This window comes from Bufo bufo, chromosome 7 (assembly GCF_905171765.1).
Source record: "Bufo bufo chromosome 7, aBufBuf1.1, whole genome shotgun sequence".
Classification (NCBI taxonomy): Eukaryota; Metazoa; Chordata; class Amphibia; order Anura; family Bufonidae; genus Bufo; species Bufo bufo.
Genome location: NC_053395.1, coordinates 13,956,606 through 13,980,599, shown reverse-complemented (window position 1 = coordinate 13,980,599; position 23,994 = coordinate 13,956,606). Strand labels below are relative to the sequence as shown.

The window sequence follows — 23,994 nt, the reverse complement described above, 5'->3', positions numbered from 1 at the left end:
TCTAGTTAAGACAGGTGAGAACTGGAGCAAATCTGTTTCATGAAGACAACACTCATCAGTAACAGTTCATAGATAATTCAGTGTGTGATACATCTACCCACCCTGTACTATAACATGCACATCCATGTTTCTATGTGGTATAGGTGTAAAGTGAAGAAAAATGTGCCAGACGCACTCACTTTCTTTCAATATCTCAAGGTTTTCCGTGGCATCCTGTAATCCAGGAGGTTCCCGTACCTCATGTCCTGATGAATCAATCAAACACTCTTCAGTACAACATCTCCAGCTATTTCCCTGATGCTGTGACTGTGAGCTGGTATAAGAAGGAGAAGGACGCTCTGGAATATGCTCCATTACACGGCAATGATAAGTATAAGACATCAGTCACTGAGGCCCAGAGACAGCCGGACTCCACATACTCCTGTACAGCCAGTCTGCTGTTCACCCCGACTCTGAAAGACCAGAAATCAGAAATCATCTGCAGAGTGGAGCATCCCAGCCTGGAGAGACCACTAGAGGGAAGCAGCGGACCCTTACGTGTGCAGGGTGAGTGCATTGGGCATGTCCATTTTACAAGAGGTTTAAAGCATCCAACCATTAACATAATTTTAGATCAAACTTCTGCTCATTAGTGTCTTAATATATCTTTATATGGATTGAAACTTTTCTTCTGATACATAGCTCCAAATCCCTTGCATTCAGATAGATTTTCATGATTAAAATGTGTCTTCCTGTAGCCACCACTAGGGGGAGTGCAGGAGCTTATTGCATACTGTGTTATTATTTATTGTCCATTCAAACATCTAGAATCATTTAGTGCTATGTCCATGCGCATTTATCTGATTCCTGCTATACCAGGGATAGAATCAACCCACAGATCTTCTCCTCTGAGCTGTGCAACCTGCAAGAACAGATATGTAAATCGGGCACAACAATAATGCAGTGCCATGGAGTCAGGTAACGGAGGTCAAACTGGATTAGGATGTGGTAGAGTAGAGAATTTTAAACCGTAGTAGGGAAGCTGGATCACAACAGTTCTAGTATCAAAGCACACCGGTATTGAACAACTTTAAATAGTCCGCCTAGGACTTTGATTGGCAGGAGAGACTCATGCTCTGCGCATGCGCTGCCTGCCATTACTGTTTGCTCTGGTGTCTGGGAGGAGAATTGGCAGTGGAGCATAGGCAGGTAAGTGCATGACACCACGCAGGGACTTGGATCTGGAGTGGACATCCTCTCTAGGGTATAATCGCATGTTTGTTGACTTGTTTATTGACTTTTTCAGATTTCAGCATATACTTTCCATTCAGATCTGGCTGCAGAGTTTTTGCATGCCTTCTACAACAAAAATACACTAAAACTCGGTCTCCTTGAATTTTTTCATTATTTTCTAGGTCAGCCAAAGAATAGAAAACCAGTCAGAGTAACTCTGGGCACAGAAGAGGTGAAATATTCTCTGGTTCTAGAGAGATTCTATCCCAAAGATATCCAGATAAAGTGGACTTGTGGATCGGACCAAGAGACACAGACCTGCCCATCAACAGAAAGATATCCAAATAACGTGGATAAATTATATTCTGTTACCAGTGAATGTACAGTATCTGAGGAGGTGATGAAGAACCCCAACTTCAAAACCTGTGTGACGTGGAGCCATGAGTCCATGGATGACCCCAGGAGCAGAGAGGTGTCTATAAGAGATAAAGGTGAGAGACGAAGAGAGGGGAACAGGTATAATTAGAATTATACCAATGAGACTTTACAAATGGAGAGCAAGACACTGAGGCTGGAGAACATTGCTCCAAAGAGATGAAGATTTTATGTACCATCCATTAAATATGGTGGAGCTCACGGCTCAAGACACACTCCCTTATGTCACTTCATGTCCACTGTACGTGGTCACCAGTATTTTGCGGTGGGGGGGGGAATTGTGCAAGTCCATAATAATATAATACAGATGATAATAAATTAGGGGAAACTATTATGAATGTATTATCTATTTTACCTGATGCAGAATAAGATGATAATGGTGGTAGGTGGCCCTTGTAAATATGTGAACTATTTTAAGGACTGCAGTCAAGCTTAAATTTGACGCGTGTTGTACATCCGAGGCAGAAAACCAAGACTGGACCTCGGATTTGTGCTGCCAATCCGCTCAAGGATAAACCCCATTTAATAATCTAGATTGTGTAATCTCCGGCTACATATTCCACAGTTACTTTTTCTTGCATGTAAATGAGATATGAAATGTTCCATTCACTTGCTCTGGACATGAAATGTCAATGGTTTCACTAAGAATTTAGAAACAGAATCTGCACCTTAAAGCCTATGTACACCTTCGGGGGCAATTTGTTATGATTGCATTTTACTCATTTTTGGCAAAAAATCTTATTTTTAATTGACCTTTATTAAAATATTGAGCTGTTCTGTCACAAAGGTTTAACTGTTTTTCTAACTGACTGGTACTTTCACTTTGTGCCGGTCATCTAATAATCCTTATCTGTAAATTACTAAAAGGTGATAAAAAACTTATTTAGGCCACAATCTTATCAGTAAGATAATAACTGAGCTATAATGAGTGTGTATAATGTCGGAGAGCAGAGATAAGGAGCCATCAGCTCCTGGTCTGACATAAAGGAGAGAAAATCCAAAGGCTGCTACTAGAGCATCTCGGCTCTGTACAGAGAAAAGGGCTCCATATGTTTAATAAAGACCAATTAAAAAAAATGATTTTTAGCTCAAAATGAGTACAATGCAATAATAAAAAAATAATTGCCTCCAAAGGTGTACACAGCCTTTAATACTCTTAACATGTGAACATAGCCTTAAGTTGTCTTCATCTGTTTATCTGTTTGCTTTAGACTTGGTTCCTCAAATTCCCATTGATTAGCTAACCTAATGTCACGTCGTGGTTTGTGACTGCTCTCAGGCAGTATCGTCTCCCAGTGGGTATTCAGGCCTGTTGCGCCCTTGCGTTCTGGCTACGGCTTTCCGTGGTTGCTAGGGGAAACGTCCTGTATCGCAGCTTCTCTTCTGTGGTTTCATGTTTACCCCTGACCTGATTAGGTACCTCCCTGCTGGGCGTGTCCTTTTAGGTGCGCTGGGTAGGCTGCTACTTCTGTCTTTGAGCGTGGAGGTTCAGGGCTCAGTCTACATAGCTTGTGGTCAGTTCTGTTAATTCAGTCAGTTCCTGTTCTTGTGTGCATTCTGGGGGCCAGTTCTGTTAATTCAGGCTGTCCAGTACCCTGCTATGTTTCTGTTTCTGCTATCCATGCCACACCATGCCATGCGATACCTTGAGGGTGTCTGTACCCTGCTATGTCTTTGTTCATGTCTGTTCATGTCCATGCCCGATGGGTGTCATGCCCTTTTGGCTTTGTCATGTCTGTCTATGTCTTGCTTTGCCAGGTTTTGCCTTTGTCCGGCCACCTACATCTCGGTATGGGCCGCCTGGTTCTGCATTGTTGTCTTCTGTTCCGTTCCGTGTCTTGTACCTCGCTATGCCTGTTCATGTTTCCATTCTATGTTCATGTCATGATGGTTGCGTTCCTTGTTCATGACATGCTGGCTGCACTCCTAGACGTTCCAGTCGGCTCCAGGTTCCATGATGGTTGCGTTCTTAGTCGGTTTCGGTTGATGTCATGTTGGTTGCGTTCCTTGTTCATGACATCATGGCTGCGCTCCTAGAAGGCTCCAGTCGGTAGCAGGACCGCCTCCGAAAGCGGGCTCCATGAATTTCCCGGAGGGGGAATTCCCGTTCCAAGCGATACCTTTTCCACGCCTGGCTCGCAATGCGTCTCGGAGGTGCCCCCGGGACCTCCGGCACGTGACACCTAATATTTCTGGCCTCTTCACACTTATGGTCAATGTTTTGTATCAGTATTTGTAAGCTGACTTATAGAGAATTTCTAGTGGAAAGATTTGTACCTCATCAGTGTCCTGGCATTGGCCAATGTCCCCCATTCCTCTTCACTGCACATAGCATTAAAGGGGGAGTTTGAATGTGGCAGTCGAGCAGATGCTGTGCAGATTCATTTAATGTCTGTGGCACTTACAAAGTTAGCAAAGTGCTGTAGTTGAGTGTCTCAACCAGTCCTGCAGACTTGGAATGGAGTAGCAGCATGTATGCTCAACTGCCACCTAATTTAAGCTTCTCCTTAGTGCAGGGGATGCAGTGAAGAGGAACGGGGCACACTGGACCCCGGTTTTTGTGATCAGTGGGGGTCCCAGTGGTGGGGTCCCCAGGGGTCAGACACATTCTCTATCCTATGTATAGATGATAAATGTAAATTCTAGGAAAACACGTTTAAAGGGGTTGTCCCATAAAAAATATTCTACAGTTTTCAAACCAGCACCTAAATCTGAATTCTTTTGTAGTTGCATGTAATTACAAATTTAGCATAGCCACTGAGTTATTCCATTTATCTGCATAGCACCACCTGCTGTTAGTTCTTTTTCTTATTTCTTTGACCTGCTCACTGAGATGGCCGCACATGCTCAGTTTAATCCTTCAACTATCTCCTGAGCTGTGATAGGAGAGCATGGACACGCCCCCTGAGCTGCAGCAGTAAGGACACTCCCCTTGAGCTGTCAGCTTGATATAAATCTAGCAGAGCAATGAATGTGGAGATCTCTGGATCCATGTGAGGTACAGGGCTGGTTCTAGCTTTGTTAGAAAGAGGTTGTCATGTACTAGATCATATCTCGTTTTCATTTTCAACATAAGTCATGGGATAACCCCTTTAAAGCTTTAATTCACTTCACTTTAATGGGAGCAGCACTGCAGTTACCAGCTCCGTCCACCACACTACAGGTTTCTGGCTCTGAAGCCACTGCAGATCAGCTGATTGGCGAGGGAGCTGGGTGATGGGCTCCCTCCAATCAGATATTGATGGCCTATCCTGAGGATAGGCCATCAGTATTAAAGTCCCGGAAAACCCCTTTAATGTCTAGTTAAGACAGGTGAGAACTGGAGCAAATCTGTTTCATGAAGACAACACTCATCAGTAACAGTTCATAGATAATTCAGTGTGTGATACATCTACCCACCCTGTACTATAACATGCACATCCATGTTTCTATGTGGTATAGGTGTAAAGTGAAGACAAATTTGCCAGACGCACTCACTTTCTTTCAATATCTCAAGGTTTTCCGTGGCATCCTGTAATCCAGGAGGTTCCCGTACCTCATGTCCTGATGGGTCAATCAAACACTCTCCAGTACAACATCTCCAGCTATTTCCCTGATGCTGTGACTGTGAGCTGGTATAAGAAGGAGAAGGACGCTCTGGAATATGCTCTATTACACGGCAATGATAAGTATAAGACATCAGTCACTGAGTCCCAGAGACAGCCGGACTCCACATACTCCTGTACAGCCAGTCTGCTGTTCACCCCGACTCTGAAAGACCAGGAATCAGAAATCATCTGCAGAGTGGAGCATCCCAGCCTGGAGAGACCACTAGAGAGAAGCAGCGGACCCTTACGTGTGCAGGGTGAGTGCATTGGGCATGTCCATTTTACAAGAGGTTTAAAGTAGGGATGCACGATATATCGCTAAAGTAATCGAATCGCGATAATTGGCAAATGCGATTTGGCGATTCGGCCGACCCGAAAATGCCGCGATTATATATGAAGGGGCCCCTATTGATAAAAAGTCCTCTGTCCTATTGATAACAGGTCCAACCTCTGTACTTACTTTCACGATGAATGCACTGCAGCGACGAGCGGGAGCGAGCGAGGCAGCCGGCCGGCGCGTGACTGACGTCACTTAGTCACGCTCCTTCTTCCTGAATTAAGTGGGAGGAGCGTGACAGTGACGTCAGTCACGCGCCGGCCGGCTCGCTCTCTGCCGCTCTCTGCACTGCAGTGCATTCATAGTGAAAGTACAGAGGCTGGCCATTTTATGAATAAGAGAGTTATGTGCGTTTAGGACACATGAAGGGACACATAGGGCCATGAGGGGGACCAGCATAAGATGCTATGTGTGTCTTATGCTGGCCCCCCTCATGGCCCCATGTGTCATAGCACACATCCCCTATAACAGTGCCATCCACAGGTCCCCCATAAGTGTCCTCCGCAGATCCCCCCCTAACAGTGTCCTCCACAGGTCCCCTATAACAGTGCCCTCCGCAGGTCCCCCAAAACAGTGCCCTCCGCAGGTCCCCCATAACAGTGCCCTCCGCAAGTCCCCCATAACAGTGCCCTCCGCAGGTCCCCCATAACAGTGCCCTCCGCAGGTCCCCCATAACAGTGCCCTCCGCAGGTCCCCAATAACAGTGCCCTCCGCAGGTCCCCCATAACAGTGCCCTCCGCAGGTCCCCCATAACAGTGCCCTCCGCAGGTCCCCCATAACAGTGCCCTCCGCAGGTCCCCCATAACAGTGCCCTCCGCAGGTCCCCCATAACAGTGCCCTCCGCAGGTCCCCAATAACAGTGCCCTCCGCAGGTCCCCCATAACAGTGCCCTCCGCAGGTCCCCCATAACAGTGCCCTCCGCAGGTCCCCCATAACAGTGCCCTCCGCAGGTCCCCCATAACAGTGCCCTCCGCAGGTCCCCCATAACAGTGCCCTCCGCAGGTCCCCCATAACAGTGCCCTCCGCAGGTCCCCCATAACAGTGCCCTCCGCAGGTCCCCCATAACAGTGCCCTCCGCAGGTCCCCCATAACAGTGCCCTCCGCAGGTCCCCCATAACAGTGCCCTCCGCAGGTCCCCCATAACAGTGCCCTCCGCAGGTCCCCCATAACAGTGCCCTCCGCAGGTCCCCCATAACAGTGCCCTCCGCACGTCCCCCATAACAGTGTCCTCCGCAGGTCCCCCATAACAGTGTCCTCCGCAGGTCCCCCATAACAGTGTCCGCCGCAGGTCCCCCATAACAGTGTCCTCCGCAGGTCCCCCATAACAGTGTCCTCCGCAGGTCCCCCATAACAGTGTCCTCCGCAGGTCCCCCATAACAGTGTCCTCCGCAGGTCCCCCATAACAGTGTCCTCCGCAGGTCCCCCATAACAGTGTCCTCCGCAGATCCCCCATAACAGTGTCCTCCGCAGATCCCCCATAAGTGTCCTCCGCAGATCCCCCATAACAGTGTCCTCCGCAGATCCCCCATAACAGAGTCCTGCGCAGATCCCCCATAACAGCGTCATCCACAGATCTACACCTCCACAGACCCCCCACATAACAGCGTCCTCCACAGATCCCCCACATAACAGCGTCATCCACAGATCTCCCACATAACAGCGCCATCCACAGATCTCCCGCATAACAGCGTCCTCCACAGATCTCCCACATAACAGCGTCATCCACAGACCCCCCACATAACAGCGTCCTCCACAGATCCCCCACATAACAGCGTCATCCACAGATCTCCCACATAACAGCGTCCTCCACAGATCTCCCGCATAACAGCGTCCTCCACAGATCTCCCGCATAACAGCGTCCTCCACAGATCTCCCGCATAACAGCGTCATCCACAGATCCCCCATAACTATGTCATACCCAGCCGCGTCAGCGGCTCATATGGGAAAATCCAAGCAAATAGACCTCTAGCACAATTCCCTTAAAATATCACATCGCACATCGTTATCGCAATTTTTAGGGCCCTAATCGCAATCGCACAAAATTCCCATATCGTGCAGCCCTAGTTTAAAGCATCCAACCATTAACATAATTTTAGATCAAATTTCTGCTCATTAGTGTCTTAATATATCTTTATATGGATTGAAACTTTTCTTCTGATACATAGCTCCAAATCCTTTGCATTCAGATAGAATTTAATGATTAAAATTTGTCTTCCTGTAGCCACCACTAGGGGGAGTGCAGGAGCTTATTGCATACTGTGTTATTATTTATTGTCCATTCAAGCAGCTAGAATTATTTAGTGCTATGTCCATGTGCATTTATCTGATTCCTGCTATACCAGGGATAGAATCAACCCACAGATCTTCTCCTCTGAGCTGTGCAATCTGCAAGGACGGATATGTAAGTCGGGCACAACAATAATGCAGTGCCAGGGAGTCAGGTAACGGAGGTCAAACTAGATTAGGATGTGGTAGAGTAAGAATTTGAAACCGTAGTAGGGGAAGCTGGATCGCAGCGGTTCAAGTATCAAAGCACACCGGTATTGAACAACTTAAAATTGGCAGGAGAGACTCATGCTCTGCGCATGCGCTGCCTGCCATTACTGTTTGCTCTGGTGTCTGGGAGGAGAATTGGAAGTGGAGCATAGGCAGGTAAGTGCATGACACCACGCAGGGCCTTGGATCTGGAGTGGACATCCTCTCTAGGGTATAATCGCATGTTTATTGACTTGTTTATTGACTTTTTCAGATTTCAGCATATACTTTCCATTCAGATCTGGCTGCAGAGTTTTTGCATGCCTTCTCCCCCAAAATACACTAAACTCAGTCTCCTTGAATCTTTTCATTATTTTCTAGGTCAGCCAAAGAATAGAAAACCAGTCAGAGTAACTCTGGGCAAAGAAGAGGTGAAATATTCTCTGGTTCTAGAGAGATTCTATCCCAAAGATATCCAGATAAAGTGGACTTGTGGATCGGACCAAGAGACACAGACCTGCCCATCAACAGAAAGATATCCAAATAACGTGGATAAATTATATTCTGTTACCAGTGAATGTACAGTATCTGAGGAGGTGATGAAGAACCCCAACTTCAAAACCTGTGTGACGTGGAGCCATGAGTCCATGGATGACCCCAGGAGCAGAGAGGTGTCTATAAGAGATAAAGGTGAGAGACGAGGAGAGGGGAACAGGTATAATTGTGCAACTCCATAATAATATAATACAGATGATAATAAGTTAGGGGAAACTATTATGAATGTATTATCTATTTTACCTGATGCAGAATAAGATGATAATGGTGGTAGGTGGCCCTTGTAAATATGTGAACTATTTTTGGGACTGCAGTCGAGCTTAAATTTGACGTGTGTTGTACATCCGAGGCAGAAAACCAAAACTGGACCTCAGATTTGTGCTGCGAATCCGCACAAGGATAAACCCCATTGACTAATCTAGATTGTGTAATCTCTGGTTACATATTCCACAGTTACTTTTTCTTGCATGTAAATGAGATATGAAATGTTCCATTCACTTGCTCTGGACATGAAATGTCAACGGTTTCACTACGAATTTATAAACAGAATCTGCACCTTTAAAGGCTATGTACACCTTCGGGGGCAATTTTTTATGATCGCATTTTACTCATTTTTGGATAAAATCATAGTTTCGATTCGCTTTGATTAACCCTTTCGTGACCAAGGGTCATTGATGCCCTAATGTCCAGGTCAAAATTTACAAATCTGACATGCGTCACTTTATGTGGTAATAGCTTTGGAACACTTTTACTTATCCAAACCATTCTGAGATTGTTTTCTCGTGACATATTGTACTTCATGATAGTCATATATTTGAGTCAATATATTTCACCTTTATTTATGAAAAAATCCAAAATGTACCCAAAATTTTGAAAAATTCACAATTTTACAAATTTCAATTTCTCTGCTTCTAAAACAGAAAGTCATATCTAATAAAATATTTATTACTTAACATTTCCCATATGTCTACTTTATGTTGGCATCATTTTGGAAATGTCATTTTATTTTTTTAGGACGTTAGAAGGCTTAGAAGTTTAGAAGCAATTCTTCAAATTTTTAAGAAAATTTCCAAAACCCACTTTATAAGGACCAGTTCAGGTCTGAAGTCACTTTGTGGGGCCTACATAGTGGATACCCCCATAAATGACCCCATTGCAAAAACTACACCCCTCAAGTTACTCAAAACTGATTTTACAAACTTTTTTAACCCTTTAGGTGTTCCACAAGAATTAAAGGAAAATGGAGATGAAATTTCTAAATTTCACATTTTTGGCAGATTTTCCATTTTATTGCATTTTTTTATTTAACACATTGAGGGTTAACAGCCAAACAAAACTCAATATTTATTACCCTGATTCCGCGGTTTACAGAAACACCCCACATGTGGTCGTAAACTGCTGTACGGGCACACGGCAGGGCGCAGAAGGAAAGGAATGCCATACGGTTTTTGGAAGGCAGATTTTGCTGGATTGGTTTTCTGAACGCCATATGTTTTTTATTTTTCTGCCGATCGTCTTGTGCAAGGGCTCGTTTTTTGCAGAAAGTGTTGAGGTTTTAATTGGTACCATTTTTGGGTACATAGGATTTTTTGATCATTCATTATTACACTTTATATGGCAAGGTGACCAAAAAATTGGCTGTTTTGGAACAGTTTTCATTTATTTATTTTTACAGCGTTCATCTGAGGAGTTAGGTCATGTGATAGTTTTATAGAGAAGATCGTTACGGACGTGGCAATACCTAATATGTATACTTTTTCTTATTTATTTAAGTTTTACACAATAATAGCATTTCTGAAACCAAAAAAATTATGTTTTAGTGTCTCCATAGTTTGAGAGCCATAGCTTTTATATTTTTTGGGCGATTGTCTTAAATAGGGTATCATGTTTTGCGGGATGAGGTGACGGTTTAATTGGTACTATTTTGGGGGTCATAAGCCTTTTTTATCGCTTGCTGTTGCACTATTTGTGATGTAAGGTGACAAAAATAGCTTTTTTTGGCACAGTTTTTTTTATTTTTTTTTAATAGTGTTTATCGGACTGGGTCTATCATGTGATATATTTATAGAGACGGTCGTTACGGACGCGGTGACACCTAATATGTGTATTTTATTTTTTTATTTTTTTTATAGGAAAAGGCAATTTCTTTTTTTAATTTACATTTTTATTTATTTTTCATTTTTATTATTTTCACTTTCCTTTTTTATCAAGTCCCTCTTGGATCATGAAGATCCAATGGGGCTGATGGCTGTACTATACTTTGCAATGCTCTTGCATTGCAAAGTATAATACTATTAGATGCCCTGTAGGTGGCAGCACCAGATGCCTTTGCCATGGCAACCGGACGCCTTTGCAAAGCGTCCGGTTGCCATGGCAACCATCGGGCGCTGCTATCAGCGCTGCAGCCCCGATGGTTCAGAGAGGGAGCTCCCTCCCTCTATTAACCCCATGGATGCTGCAACCGCAGCATCTATGGGGTTACAGCAGAGTGTCAGCATAGAGCTGACACTCGCTGCTGATGGCGGCGGCTCAGGAATGGAGCCGCCGCCATCACACACAGCGGGGGCACAGGATCGGGGGCACAGGATCGGGGGCAGCGCTGGAATGGGGGGGGGGGGTTGTATTGGGGTACGGCTAACCTTGAGGGTGAGGGAGGCTGGGGCAGGAGGGGCGGGGAGACAGCATGGGGCGGACCGCATCAGGGAGGGACTACATAAATATGGATCGGGCGGGGAAACTACTTCATCAGGGGCAGGCGCGCACAGGGGGGTGTTGGAGGAGCACAGATCGGGGGGCACAGGAAGGGGGCACAGATTGGGGGCCACAGAGACACTACCTGATTTCAGGCTGTGATCTGCAGAGCGCAGATCAGAGCCTGAAACCGGCATTTTTTCCACTGCCGCGATCCGATTGGTTAGTCTGCACAAACTAACCAATCGGATCGATTGTCGGCAAGGGGCCACTCTGATTGGTCCCTTGCCGGCATTACTGAACTGTATGCTGTCCGTGACAGCAGCAGTGCGGGGGCAGAAGCTTTAATCCAAGCGCTTTGCAGCGCTTGGATTAAAGAACTGTCTTGACGTTTATAGACGTGATAGCTGCACGGGGCATGTGCAGCTATCACGTATATATACAGATTGCAGTTGGGAAAGGGTTAAAATATTGAGCTGTTCTGTCACAAAGGTTTAACTGTTTTTCTAACTGACTGGTACTTTCACTTTGTGCCGGTCATCTAATAATCCTTATCTGTAAATTACTAAAAGGTGATAAACTTATTTAAGCCACATTCTTATCAGTAAGATAATAACTGAGCTATAATGAGTGTGTATAATGTCAGAGAGCAGAGATAAAGAGCCATCAGCTCCTGGTCTGACATAAAGGAGAGAAAATCCAAAGGCTGCTACTAGAGCATCTCAGCTCTGTACAGAGAAAAGGGCTCCATATAATTAATAAAGACCGATTAAAAAAATGATTTTTAGCTCAAAATGAGTACAATGCAATAATAAAAAAAAATTGCCCCAAAGGTGTACACAGCCTTTAATAGTCTTCCAATCCTAAACATGTGAACATAGCCTTAAGTTGTCTTCATCTGTTTATCTGTTTGCTTTAGACTTGGTTCTTCAAATTCCCATTGATTGGCTAACCTAATGTTACTCCCAGTGTGTGTGTGTGTGTGTGTATATATATATAGGCTTGAAAATGGTCCCAGCAAGCGGACCGAAACGTCGCTGCTTGGGTGAATAAAGGATCCCACCATTTTTCACCATACGGATGTGCTGCGGTGTGTTTATTCTTCTGGCTGTTTGATACTTTTGATCGAGTGTCGACACCGCTGGCACCCAACACTTGCTACTAGGTGTGCTGCCCTGAACTTTCATTATTATATATATATATATATATATATATGGTATATATAATTAGTAGGGATGTCCCGATACCATTTTTTTAAGACTGAGTACGAGTACCGATACTTTTATTTAAGTACTCACCGATACCAATTACCGATACTAATTTTAACAATAAAATACACACACATGTATTTTCTGACCACTGACCAACCAAAAGGCCCAAAAACAGAACTATAACATTCCAAGGAGACATTATACTGTATGGGGGCCACAAGGAGACGTTATACTGTATGGGGGCAGCCAAAAGGAGGCGCTATACTGTATGGGGGCAGCCAAAAGGAGACATTATACTGTATGGGGGCCACAAAGAGACGTTATACTGTATGGGGGCAGCCACAAGGAGACATTATACTGTATGGGGGCCACAAGGAGACGTTATACTGTATGGGGGCAGCCACAAGGAGACGTTATACTGTATGGGGGCCACAAAGAGACGTTATACTGTATGGGGGCAGCCACAAGGAGACGTTATACTGTATGGGGGCAGCCAAAAGGAGACATTATACTGTATGGGGCAGCCACAAGGAGACGTTATACTGTATGGGGGCAGCCACAAGGAGATGTTATACTGTATGGGGCGGCCACAAGGAGACCTTATACTGTATGGGGGCCACAAAGAGACGTTATACTGTATGGGGGCAGCCACAAGGAGATGTTATACTGTATGGGGCAGCCACAAGGAGATGTTATACTGTATGGGGGGCAGCCACAAGGAGATGTTATACTGTATGGGGGCAGCCACAAGGAGATGTTATACTGTATGGGGCAGCCACAAGGAGACGTTATACTGTATAGGGGCAGCCACAAAGAGACGTTATACTGTATGGGGCGGCCACAAGGAGACGTTATACTGTATGGGGGCAGCCACAAGGAGATGTTATACTGTATGGGGCGGCCACAAGGAGATGTTATACTGTATGGGGTGCAGCCACAAGGAGATGTTATACTGTATGGGGGCAGCCACAAGGAGATGTTATACTGTATGGGGCAGCCACAAGGAGACGTTATACTGTATAGGGGCAGCCACAAAGAGACGTTATACTGTATGGGGCGGCCACAAGGAGACGTTATACTGTATGGGGGCAGCCACAAGGAGACGTTACACTGTATGGGGGGCAGCCACAAGGAGACGTTACACTGTATGGGGGGCAGCCACAAGGAGACGTTACACTGTATGGGGGCCACAAGGAGACGTTACACTGTATGGGGGCAGCCACAAGGAGACATTACACTGTATGGGGGCAGCCACAAGGAGACGTTACACTGTATGGGGCGGCCACAAGGAGACGTTATACTGTATGGGGCGGCCACAAGGAGACGTTACACTGTATGGGGCGGCCACAAGGAGACGTTGCACTGTATGGGGCGGCCACAAGGAGACGTTACACTGTATGGGGGCCACAAGGAGACGTTATACTGTATGGGGCGGCCACAAGGAGACGTTATACTGTATGGGGCGGCCACAAGGAGACGTTACACTGTATGGGGGCCACAAGGAGACGTTATACTGTATGGGGCGGCCACAAGGAGACGTTATACTGTATGGGGGGCCACAAGGAGACGTTATACTGTATGGGGGCAGCCACAAGGAGACATTATACTGTATGGGGGGCCACAAGGAGATGTTATACTGTATGGGGTCAGCCACAAGGAGACGTTATACTGTATGGGGCGGCCACAAGGAGACGTTATACTGTATGGGGGGCCACAAGGAGACGTTATACTGTATGGGGGCAGCCACAAGGAGACATTATACTGTATGGGGGGCCACAAGGAGATGTTATACTGTATGGGGTCAGCCACAAGGAGACGTTATACTGTATGGGGCGGCCACAAGGAGACGTTATACTGTATGGGGGCCACAAGGAGACGTTATACTGTATGGGGGCAGCCACAAGGAGACATTATACTGTATGGGGGGCCACAAGGAGACGTTATACTGTATGGGGGCAGCCACAAGGAGATGTTATACTGTATGGGGGCAGCCACAAGGAGACGCTATACTGTATGGGGGCAGCCACAAGGAGACATTATACTGTATGGGGGCAGCCACAAGGAGACGTTACACTGTATGGGGGCAGCCACAAGGAGACGTTACACTGTATGGGGGCCACAAGGAGACGTTATACTGTATGGGGGCAGCCACAAGGAGACGTTACACTGTATGGGGGCAGCCACAAGGAGACGTTATACTGTATGGGGGCAGCTACAAGGAGACGTTATACTGTATGGGGCAGCCACAAGGAGACGTTACACTGTATGGGGGCCACAAGGAGATATTATACTGTATGGGGCGGCCACAAGGAGACGTTACACTGTATGGGGGCAGCCACAAGGAGATGTTATACTGTATGGGGCGGCCACAAGGAGACGTTATACTGTATGGGGGCAGCCACAAGGAGACGTTATACTGTATGGGGGCCACAAGGAGACGTTATACTGTATGGGGGCAGCCACAAGGAGACGTTATACTGTATGGGGGCAGCCACAAGGAGACGTTATACTGTATGGGGGCAGCCACAAGGAGACGTTATACTGTATGGGGGCAGCCACAAGGAGACGCTACTGTAAGGAGTCAGGACAACAATTTTTGAAGCCCCTCCTCAGTATAATAGTCTTGTGGCCATCATACAGTAATGTATATTTCTTCTTGCCCTAATGCCTGCTTTTAGAGATCAATGTGCAGCTTGCAGGAAGGGAAGGACCAGGGCCATAGAAGACACTACACCTTTAGAGGGACTCGCTCCTGGCAAACACAGCTCTGCTGCAGTGAATGCAGTGGAGCAGACTGATGTAATTACAATGTATAGTTATTGCAGGGACTCAGAGAATCGTCTGAGAGTTTATTAGTTAAAAGAATCTAATGAGTCAGAGACTGTGTCACCGAGTCCCTGCCGGGCCTCCTGCTCTGCTACATGCACCCTGTACACACACAGCTCCACTACATGCTATGTTAATAATGCACCCCCCCCCCCTTCCCCCGGACGGACTTACAGGGAGCCGCAGAGCAGGAGGCCCGGCACGGACTCGGTGACACAGTCTGTGACTCATTGGATTCTTTTAACTAATAAACTGTCAGACGATTCTCTGAGTCCCTGCACTACGCTCCCTGTGCTGTGAGTCTCTGATTGGTTGGAGGGCGGGGAGGGGCGGGGCTAGCTTCCACTGTCTGCTCCTATTACACTGCCTGCTGCTGCCTCTGAAGCTGTTAGCTGTGCGAGACGCAGGGGCCGCGGACGACACATAGAAGCGGCGCACAGGTATCGGCAGTGGTATCGGGGACATTTGCACGAGTACATGTACTCGTGCAAATGCCCGGTATCGGTCCCGATACTGGTATCGGTATCGGGACATCCCTAATAATTAGTATAAATATTAGGTTATGTCTATCTAATCAGAAAAGGGAAAAAGACCCCAGGGGGTTTGGAGAGTGAAAAGGGGGGACAGTGCCCACCTAATATATCCACAAATGACACCCCCGAGAAATAACTCGGCACAAGCTCCCGAGTACAATGGCAGAACAACAAAAGAAAATGGAGCCGAAAGTGCCAGATGGTAAATGGTATAAATGTAGACTTTTATTATAATATAACAATTACATGCATATGATGCCAGAGGACAGGGAACAAAAAAGGAACAGGGAAGGAAAAAACGGAGCCACCCTGGGAGGGACACACTGGTCAAAAATACGTAAATACATAGGATAAATAGGGATGTATATGGTATAATAACCTACCCTAGGATCACATACATGTACATAATGAATGGTGAGTCACTAATCAACTGCAGAGAGCCAATAGCAAACAAAAAATAATAAAGTAGGTGAAACAAACAGCTGTAGATGATAGCCACACTGGATGTGAACCTAAGATGTCAGTAAACATCCAGGTAAGAGAAATCAAGAGGGTAAACATGCAGAAGGGACTCACCTAAAGTAGACCAGAAGTGTGACAACCAGGATGGCGCTACCCCAACGCGCGTTTCGGCGTGCCTTCGTCAGGGGGTGTTTGTTTCACCTACTTTATTATTTTTTGTTTGCTATTGGCTCTCTGCAGTTGATTAGTGACTCACCATTCATTATGTACATGTATGTGATCCTAGGGTAGGTTATTATACCATATACATCCCTATTGATCCTATGTATTTACGTATTTTTGACCAGTGTGTCCCTCCCAGGGTGGCTCCGTTTTTTCCTTCCCTGTTCCTTTTTTGTTCCCTGTCCTCTGGCATCATATGCATGTAATTGCAATTTTAATTGTGTCTTGATATATTATAATAAAAGTCTATATTTATATCATTTACCATCTGGCACTTTCGGCTCCATATTAGGGATGTCCCGATACCAGTATCGGTATCGGGACCGATACCGGGCATTTGCACGAGTACATGTACTCGTGCAAATGTCCCCGATACCACTGCCGATACCTGTGCGCCGCTTCTATGTGTCGTCCGCGGCCCCTGCGTCTCGCACAGCTAACAGCTTCAGAGGCAGCAGCAGGCAGTGTAATAGGAGCAGACAGTGGAAGCTAGCCCCGCCCGCCCCGCCCTCCAACCAATCAGAGACTCACAGCACAGGGAGCGTAGTGCAGGGACTCAGAGAATCGTCTGACAGTTTATTAGTTAAAAGAATCCAATGAGTCACAGACGGTGTCACCGAGTCCCTGCCAGGCCTCCTGCTCTGCGGCTCCCTGTAAGTCCGTCCGGGGGAAGGGGGGGCATTATTAACATAGCATGTAGTGGAGCTGTGTGTGTACAGGGGGCATGTAGCAGAGCAGGAGGCCCGGCAGGGACTCGGAGACACAGTCTCTGACTCATTAGATTCTTTTAACTAATAAACTCTCAGACGATTCTCTGAGTCCCTGCAATAACTATACATTGTAATTACATCACAGTCTGCTCCACTGCATTCACTGCAGCAGAGCTGTGTTTGCCAGGAGCGAGTCCCTCTAAAAGTGATAGTGTCTGTCTTCTATGGCCCTGGTCCTTCCCTTCCTGCCTACAAGCTGCACATTGATCTCTAAAAGCAGGCATTAGGGCAAGAAGAAATATACATTACTGTATGATGGCCACAAGACTATTATACTGAGGAGGGGGGGCTTTAAAAATTGTTGTCCTGACTCCTTACAGTAGCGTCTCCTTGTGGCTGCCCCCCATACAGTGTAACGTCTCCTTGTGGCTGCCCCATACAGTGTAACGTCTCCTTGTGGCTGCCCCATACGGTATAATGTCTCCTTGTGGCTGACCCCATACAGTATAACGTCTCCTTGTGGCTGATCCCATACAGTATAACATCTCCTTGTGGCTGCCCCCATACAGTATAACGTCTCCTTGTGGCTGCCCCCATACAGTATAACGTCTCCTTGTGGCTGCCCCCATACAGTATAACGTCTCCTTGTGGCCCCCATACAGTATAACGTCTCCTTGTGGCTGCCCCCATACAGTATAACGTCTCCTTGTGGCTGCCCCCATACAGTATAACGTCTCCTTGTGGCTGCCCCCATACAGTATAACGTCTCCTTGTAGCTGCCCCCATACAGTATAACATCTCCTTGTGGCTGCCCCCATACAGTATAACGTCTCCTTGTGGCTGCCCCCATACAGTATAACGTCTCCTTGTGGCTGCCCCCATACAGTATAACATCTCCTTGTGGCCCCCCCATACAGTATAACGTCTCCTTGTGGATGCCCCCATACAGTGTAACGTCTCCTTGTGGCTGCCCCCATACAGTGTAACGTCTCCTTGTGGCTGCCCCCCATACAGTATAACGTCTCCTTGTGGCCCCCATACAGTGTAACGTCTCCTTGTGGCTGCCCCCATACAGTGTAACGTCTCCTTGTGGCTGCCCCCATACAGTATAATGTCTCCTTGTGGCTGCCCCCATACAGTATAGCGTCTCCTTGTGGCTGCCCCCATACAGTATAACATCTCCTTGTGGCTGCCCCTATACAGTATAACGTCTCCTTGTGGCCCCGCATACAGTATAATGTCTCCTTGTGGCTGCCCCCATACAGTATAACGTCTCCTTGTGGCCCCCATACAGTGTAACGTCTCCTTGTGGCTGCCCCCATACAGTGTAACGTCTCCTTGTGGCTGCCCCCATACAGTATAATGTCTCCTTGTGGCTGCCCCCATACAGTATAGCGTCTCCTTGTGGCTGCCCCCATACAGTATAACATCTCCTTGTGGCTGCCCCTATACAGTATAACGTCTCCTTGTGGCCCCGCATACAGTATAATGTCTCCTTGTGGCTGCCCCCATACAGTATAACGTCTCCTTGTGGCCGCCCCATACAGTATAATGTCTCAGTGTGGCTGCCCCCATACAGTATAACGTCTCCTTGTGGCTGACCCCATACAGTATAACATCTCCTTGTGGCTGCCCCCATACAGTATAACGTCTCCTTGTGGCTGCCCCTATACAGTATAACGTCTCCTTGTGGCCCCCATACAGTATAACGTCTCCTTGTGGCCCCCATACAGTGTAACGTCTCCTTGTGGCTGCCCCCATACAGTGTAACGTCTCCTTGTGGCTGCCCCCCATACAGTATAACGTCTCCTTGTGGCCCCCATACAGTGTAACGTCTCCTTGTGGCTGCCCCCATACAGTGTAACGTCTCCTTGTGGCTGCCCCCATACAGTATAATGTCTCCTTGTGGCTGCCCCCATACAGTATAGCGTCTCCTTGTGGCTGCCCCCATACAGTATAACATCTCCTTGTGGCTGCCCCCATACAGTATAACGTCTCCTTGTGGCCCCGCATACAGTATAATGTCTCCTTGTGGCTGCCCCCATACAGTATAACGTCTCCTTGTGGCCGCCCCATACAGTATAATGTCTCAGTGTGGCTGCCCCCATACAGTATAACGTCTCCTTGTGGCCCCCATACAGTATAACGTCTCCTTGTGGCCGCCCCATACAGTATAACGTCTCCTTGTGGCTGACCCCATACAGTATAACATCTCCTTGTGGCCCCCCATACAGTATAACATCTCCTTGTGGCCCCCCATACAGTATAATGTCTCCTTGTGGCTGCCCCCATACAGTATAACGTCTCCTTGTGGCCCCCATACAGTATAACGTCTCCTTGTGGCCGCCCCATACAGTATAACGTCTCCTTGTGGCTGACCCCATACAGTATAACATCTCCTTGTGGCCCCCCATACAGTATAATGTCTCCTTGTGGCTGCCCCCATACAGTATAACGTCTCCTTGTGGCCCCCCATACAGTATAATGTCTCCTTGTGGCTGCCCCATACAGTATAACGTCTCCTTGTGGCTGCCCCCATACAGTATAACGTCTCCTTGTGGCTGTTCCCATACAGTATAACGTCTCCTTGTGGCTGCCCCCATACAGTATAACGTCTCCTTGTGGCCCCCCATACAGTGTAACGTCTCCTTGTGGCTGCCCCCCATACAGTATAACATCTCCTTGTGGCTGCCCCCATACAGTATAACGTCTCCTTGTGGCTGCCCCCATACAGTATAACGTCTCCTTGTGGCTGCCCCCATACAGTATAACGTCTCCTTGTGGCCCCCCATACAGTATAATGTCTCCTTGTGGCCCCCATACAGTGTAACGTCTCCTTGTGGCTGCTCCCATACAGTATAACGTCTCCTTGTGGCTGCCCCCATACAGTATAATGTCTCCTTGTGGCCCCCATACAGTATAACGTCTCCTTGTGGCTGCCCCATACAGTATAACGTCTCCTTGTGGCTGCCCCATACAGTATAACGTCTCCTTGTGGCTGCCCCATACAGTATAACGTCTCCTTGTGGCTGCCCCCATACAGTGTAACGTCTCCTTGTGGCTGCCCCCATACAGTATAACGGCTCCTTGTGGCCGCCCCATACAGTATAACGTCTCCTTGTGGCCGCCCCATACAGTGTAACGTCTCCTTGTGGCCGCCCCATACAGTGTAACGTCTCCTTGTGGCCGCCCCATACAGTGTAACGTCTCCTTGTGGCCGCCCCATACAGTATAACGTCTCCTTGTGGCCGCCCCATACAGTATAACGTCTCCTTGTGGCCCCCATACAGTATAACGTCTCCTTGTGGCCGCCCCATACAGTATAACGTCTCCTTGTGGCCGCCCCATACAGTATAACGTCTCCTTGTGGCCGCCCCATACAGTATAACGTCTCCTTGTGGCTGCCCCCCATACAGTATAACGTCTCCTTGTGGCCGCCCCATACAGTATAACGTCTCTTTGTGGCCCCCATACAGTATAACGTCTCCTTGTGGCTGCCCCCCATACAGTATAACGTCTCCTTGTGGCCGCCCCATACAGTATAACGTCTCTTTGTGGCCCCCATACAGTATAACGTCTCCTTGTGGCCGCCCCATACAGTGTAACGTCTCCTTGTGGCCGCCCCATACAGTATAACGTCTCCTTGTGGCCGCCCCATACAGTATAACGTCTCCTTGTGGCTGCCCCCATACAGTATAACGTCTCCTTGTGGCTGCCCCCATACAGTATAACGTCTCCTTGTGGCCGCCCCATACAGTATAACGTCTCCTTGTGGCCGCCCCATACAGTATAACGTCTCTTTGTGGCTGCCCCCATACAGTATATAACGTCTCCTTGTGGCTGCCCCATACAGTATAACGTCTCCTTGTGGCTGCCCCCATACAGTATATAACGTCTCCTTGTGGCTGCCCCCATACAGTATAACGTCTCCTTGTGGCCGCCCCATACAGTATAACGTCTCCTTGTGGCCGCCCCATACAGTATAACGTCTCTTTGTGGCTGCCCCATACAGTATAACGTCTCCTTGTGGCTGCCCCCATACAGTATATAACGTCTCCTTGTGGCTGCCCCCATACAGTATAACGTCTCCTTGTGGCTGCCCCCCATACAGTATAACGTCTCCTTGTGGCCGCCCCATACAGTATAACGTCTCCTTGTGGCTGCCCCCATACAGTGTAACGTCTCTTTGTGGCTGCCCCATACAGTATAACGTCTCCTTGTGGCTGCCCCCATACAGTATAACGTCTCCTTGTGGCTGCCCCCATACAGTGTAACGTCTCCTTGTGGCTGCCCCCCATACAGTATAACGTCTCCTTGTGGCTGCCCCCATACAGTATAACGTCTCCTTGTGGCTGCCCCCATACAGTATAACGTCTCCTTGTGGCTGCCCCATACAGTATAACGTCTCCTTGTGGCTGCCCCATACAGTATATAACGTCTCCTTGTGGCTGCCCCATACAGTATAACGTCTCCTTGTGGCTGCCCCCATACAGTATAACATCTCCTTGTGGCTGCCCCCCCATACAGTGTAACGTCTCCTTGTGGCCGCCCCATACAGTATAACGTCTCCTTGTGGCTGCCCCCCCATACAGTATAACGTCTCCTTGTGGCTGCCCCCATACAGTATAACGTCTCCTTGTGGCTGCCCCCATACAGTATAACGTCTCCTTGTGGCTGCCCCCATACAGTATAACGTCTCCTTGTGGCTGCCCCCATACAGTATAATATCTCCTTGTGGCTGCCCCCATACAGTGTAAGGTCTCCTTGTGGCCCCCCCATACAGTATAACGTCTCCTTGTGGCTGCCCCCATACAGTATAACGTCTCCTTGTGGCTGCCCCCATACAGTGTAACGTCTCCTTGTGGCTGCCCCCCATACAGTATAACGTCTCCTTGTGGCTGCCCCCATACAGTATAACGTCTCCTTGTGGCTGCCCCATACAGTATAACGTCTCCTTGTGGCTGCCCCCATACAGTATAACGTCTCCTTGTGGCTGCCCCCATACAGTATAACATCTCCTTGTGGCTGCCCCCATACAGTGTAACGTCTCCTTGTGGCCGCCCCATACAGTATAACGTCTCCTTGTGGCTGCCCCCCCATACAGTATAACGTCTCCTTGTGGCCCCCCCATACAGTATAACGTCTCCTTGTGGCTGCCCCCATACAGTATAACGTCTCCTTGTGGCTGCCCCCCCATACAGTATAACGTCTCCTTGTGGCCCCCCCATACAGTATAACGTCTCCTTGTGGCTGCCCCCATACAGTATAACGTCTCCTTGTGGCTGCCCCCATACAGTATAACGTCTCTTTGTGGCTGCCCCCATACAGTATAATATCTCCTTGTGGCTGCCCCCATACAGTGTAAGGTCTCCTTGTGGCCCCCCCATACAGTATAACGTCTCCTTGTGGCCGCCCCATAGAGTATAACGTCTCCTTGTGGCCCCCCCATACAGTATAACGTCTCTTTGTGGCTGCCCCCATACAGTATAACGTCTCTTTGTGGCTGCCCCCATACAGTATAACGTCTCCTTGGAATGTTATAGTTCTGTTTTTGGGCCTTTTGGTTGGTCAGTGGTCAGAAAATACATGTGTGTGTATTTTATTGTTAAAATTAGTAACGGTAATTGGTATCGGTGAGTACTTAAATAAAAGTATCGGTACTCGTACTCAGTCTTAAAAAAATGGTATCGGGACATCCCTAGTTGTTATGTCTATCTAATCTAGCCAAGTACTTATAGCTCAGGACTCAATGAAGCCAGAAATATAATGTAATGTGACTGTATGTGAGTGGCGGTAAGTGGCTGTGCAGTAAGTACATACCTTCCTGGGGTGCAATGTACAATTTACTCTAGTGATAATTGTCATCTATTTGTGAACATTATACAGTGACTGAAAGTTTGTAAACCCTTCCGAATTTTCTATATTTCTGCATAAACTTGACCTACAGCTACATAAGATTTTCACAAGTCCTAAAAGTTGATCAAGATAACCAAATCGAACTAATAAGTCAAAATATTTGATTTGGCCATTTTATTTTTTTAGGTTAAATGAAAGGGTTTTCCAACATTTTATACTGATGACCTATCCTCAGGATAGCGCATCAGTATCTGATCGGTGATGGACCGACACCCAGGACCCCCGCCGTTCAGCTGTTTGAATGGGACTGAGCTGCTCCTAGGCCACGTGAACGATGAACGTGACGTCCCTGGCCTAGGAAGAGCAGCGAGAAGGCCATGGCACTCACAGGAGCGCTGCTGACTTCTCAAACAGCTGATCGGAGGGGATCCCGTGTGTCCGACCCCCACCAATCAGATACTGTTGACCTATCCTGAGGATAAGTCATCAGTATAAAATTCTCGGAAAACCCCTTTAATATCATGTTTGTGAGTGGCAAAATTATGTGAACCTTTGCTTTCTGTATGTGGTGCGACCTTTTTGTGCAGCAATAAATGCAACTAAACTTTTCAGTAATTGTTGATTATTCCTGCACATCGGAATTTTAGCCTATTCTTCCATACACAATATCTTCAGCTCTGTTATTATGGTGGTTTTTCTCCCATGAACTGCTCGCTTCAGGTCCTTCCATCACATTTCTATTGGATTATGGTCCGGACTTTGACTTGGCCATTCTAAAATATTCATAGCTTTATGTAGTTTTTGGTCAAATTTATGTAGAACTATAGAAACTTCTGAAGGGTTCACAAATAAGGATGAGCGAACTTCAAGTTTTGAGGTTTG

General features: G+C 47.3%; 1 protein-coding gene across 1 annotated transcript in view; it reads left to right on the top strand.

The window, feature by feature from the left end:
* LOC121008694 overlaps positions 1 to 23,994 on the top strand; it is a 73,168-nt gene that overhangs the window by 43,014 nt on the left and 6,160 nt on the right. Inside the window, exons 15-16 of the mRNA XM_040441391.1 lie at positions 5,144 to 5,491; positions 8,428 to 8,736. Of these exons, the coding sequence (XP_040297325.1) occupies positions 5,144 to 5,491; positions 8,428 to 8,736 (657 nt within the window). The remainder of the gene's footprint in view (positions 1 to 5,143; positions 5,492 to 8,427; positions 8,737 to 23,994) is intronic.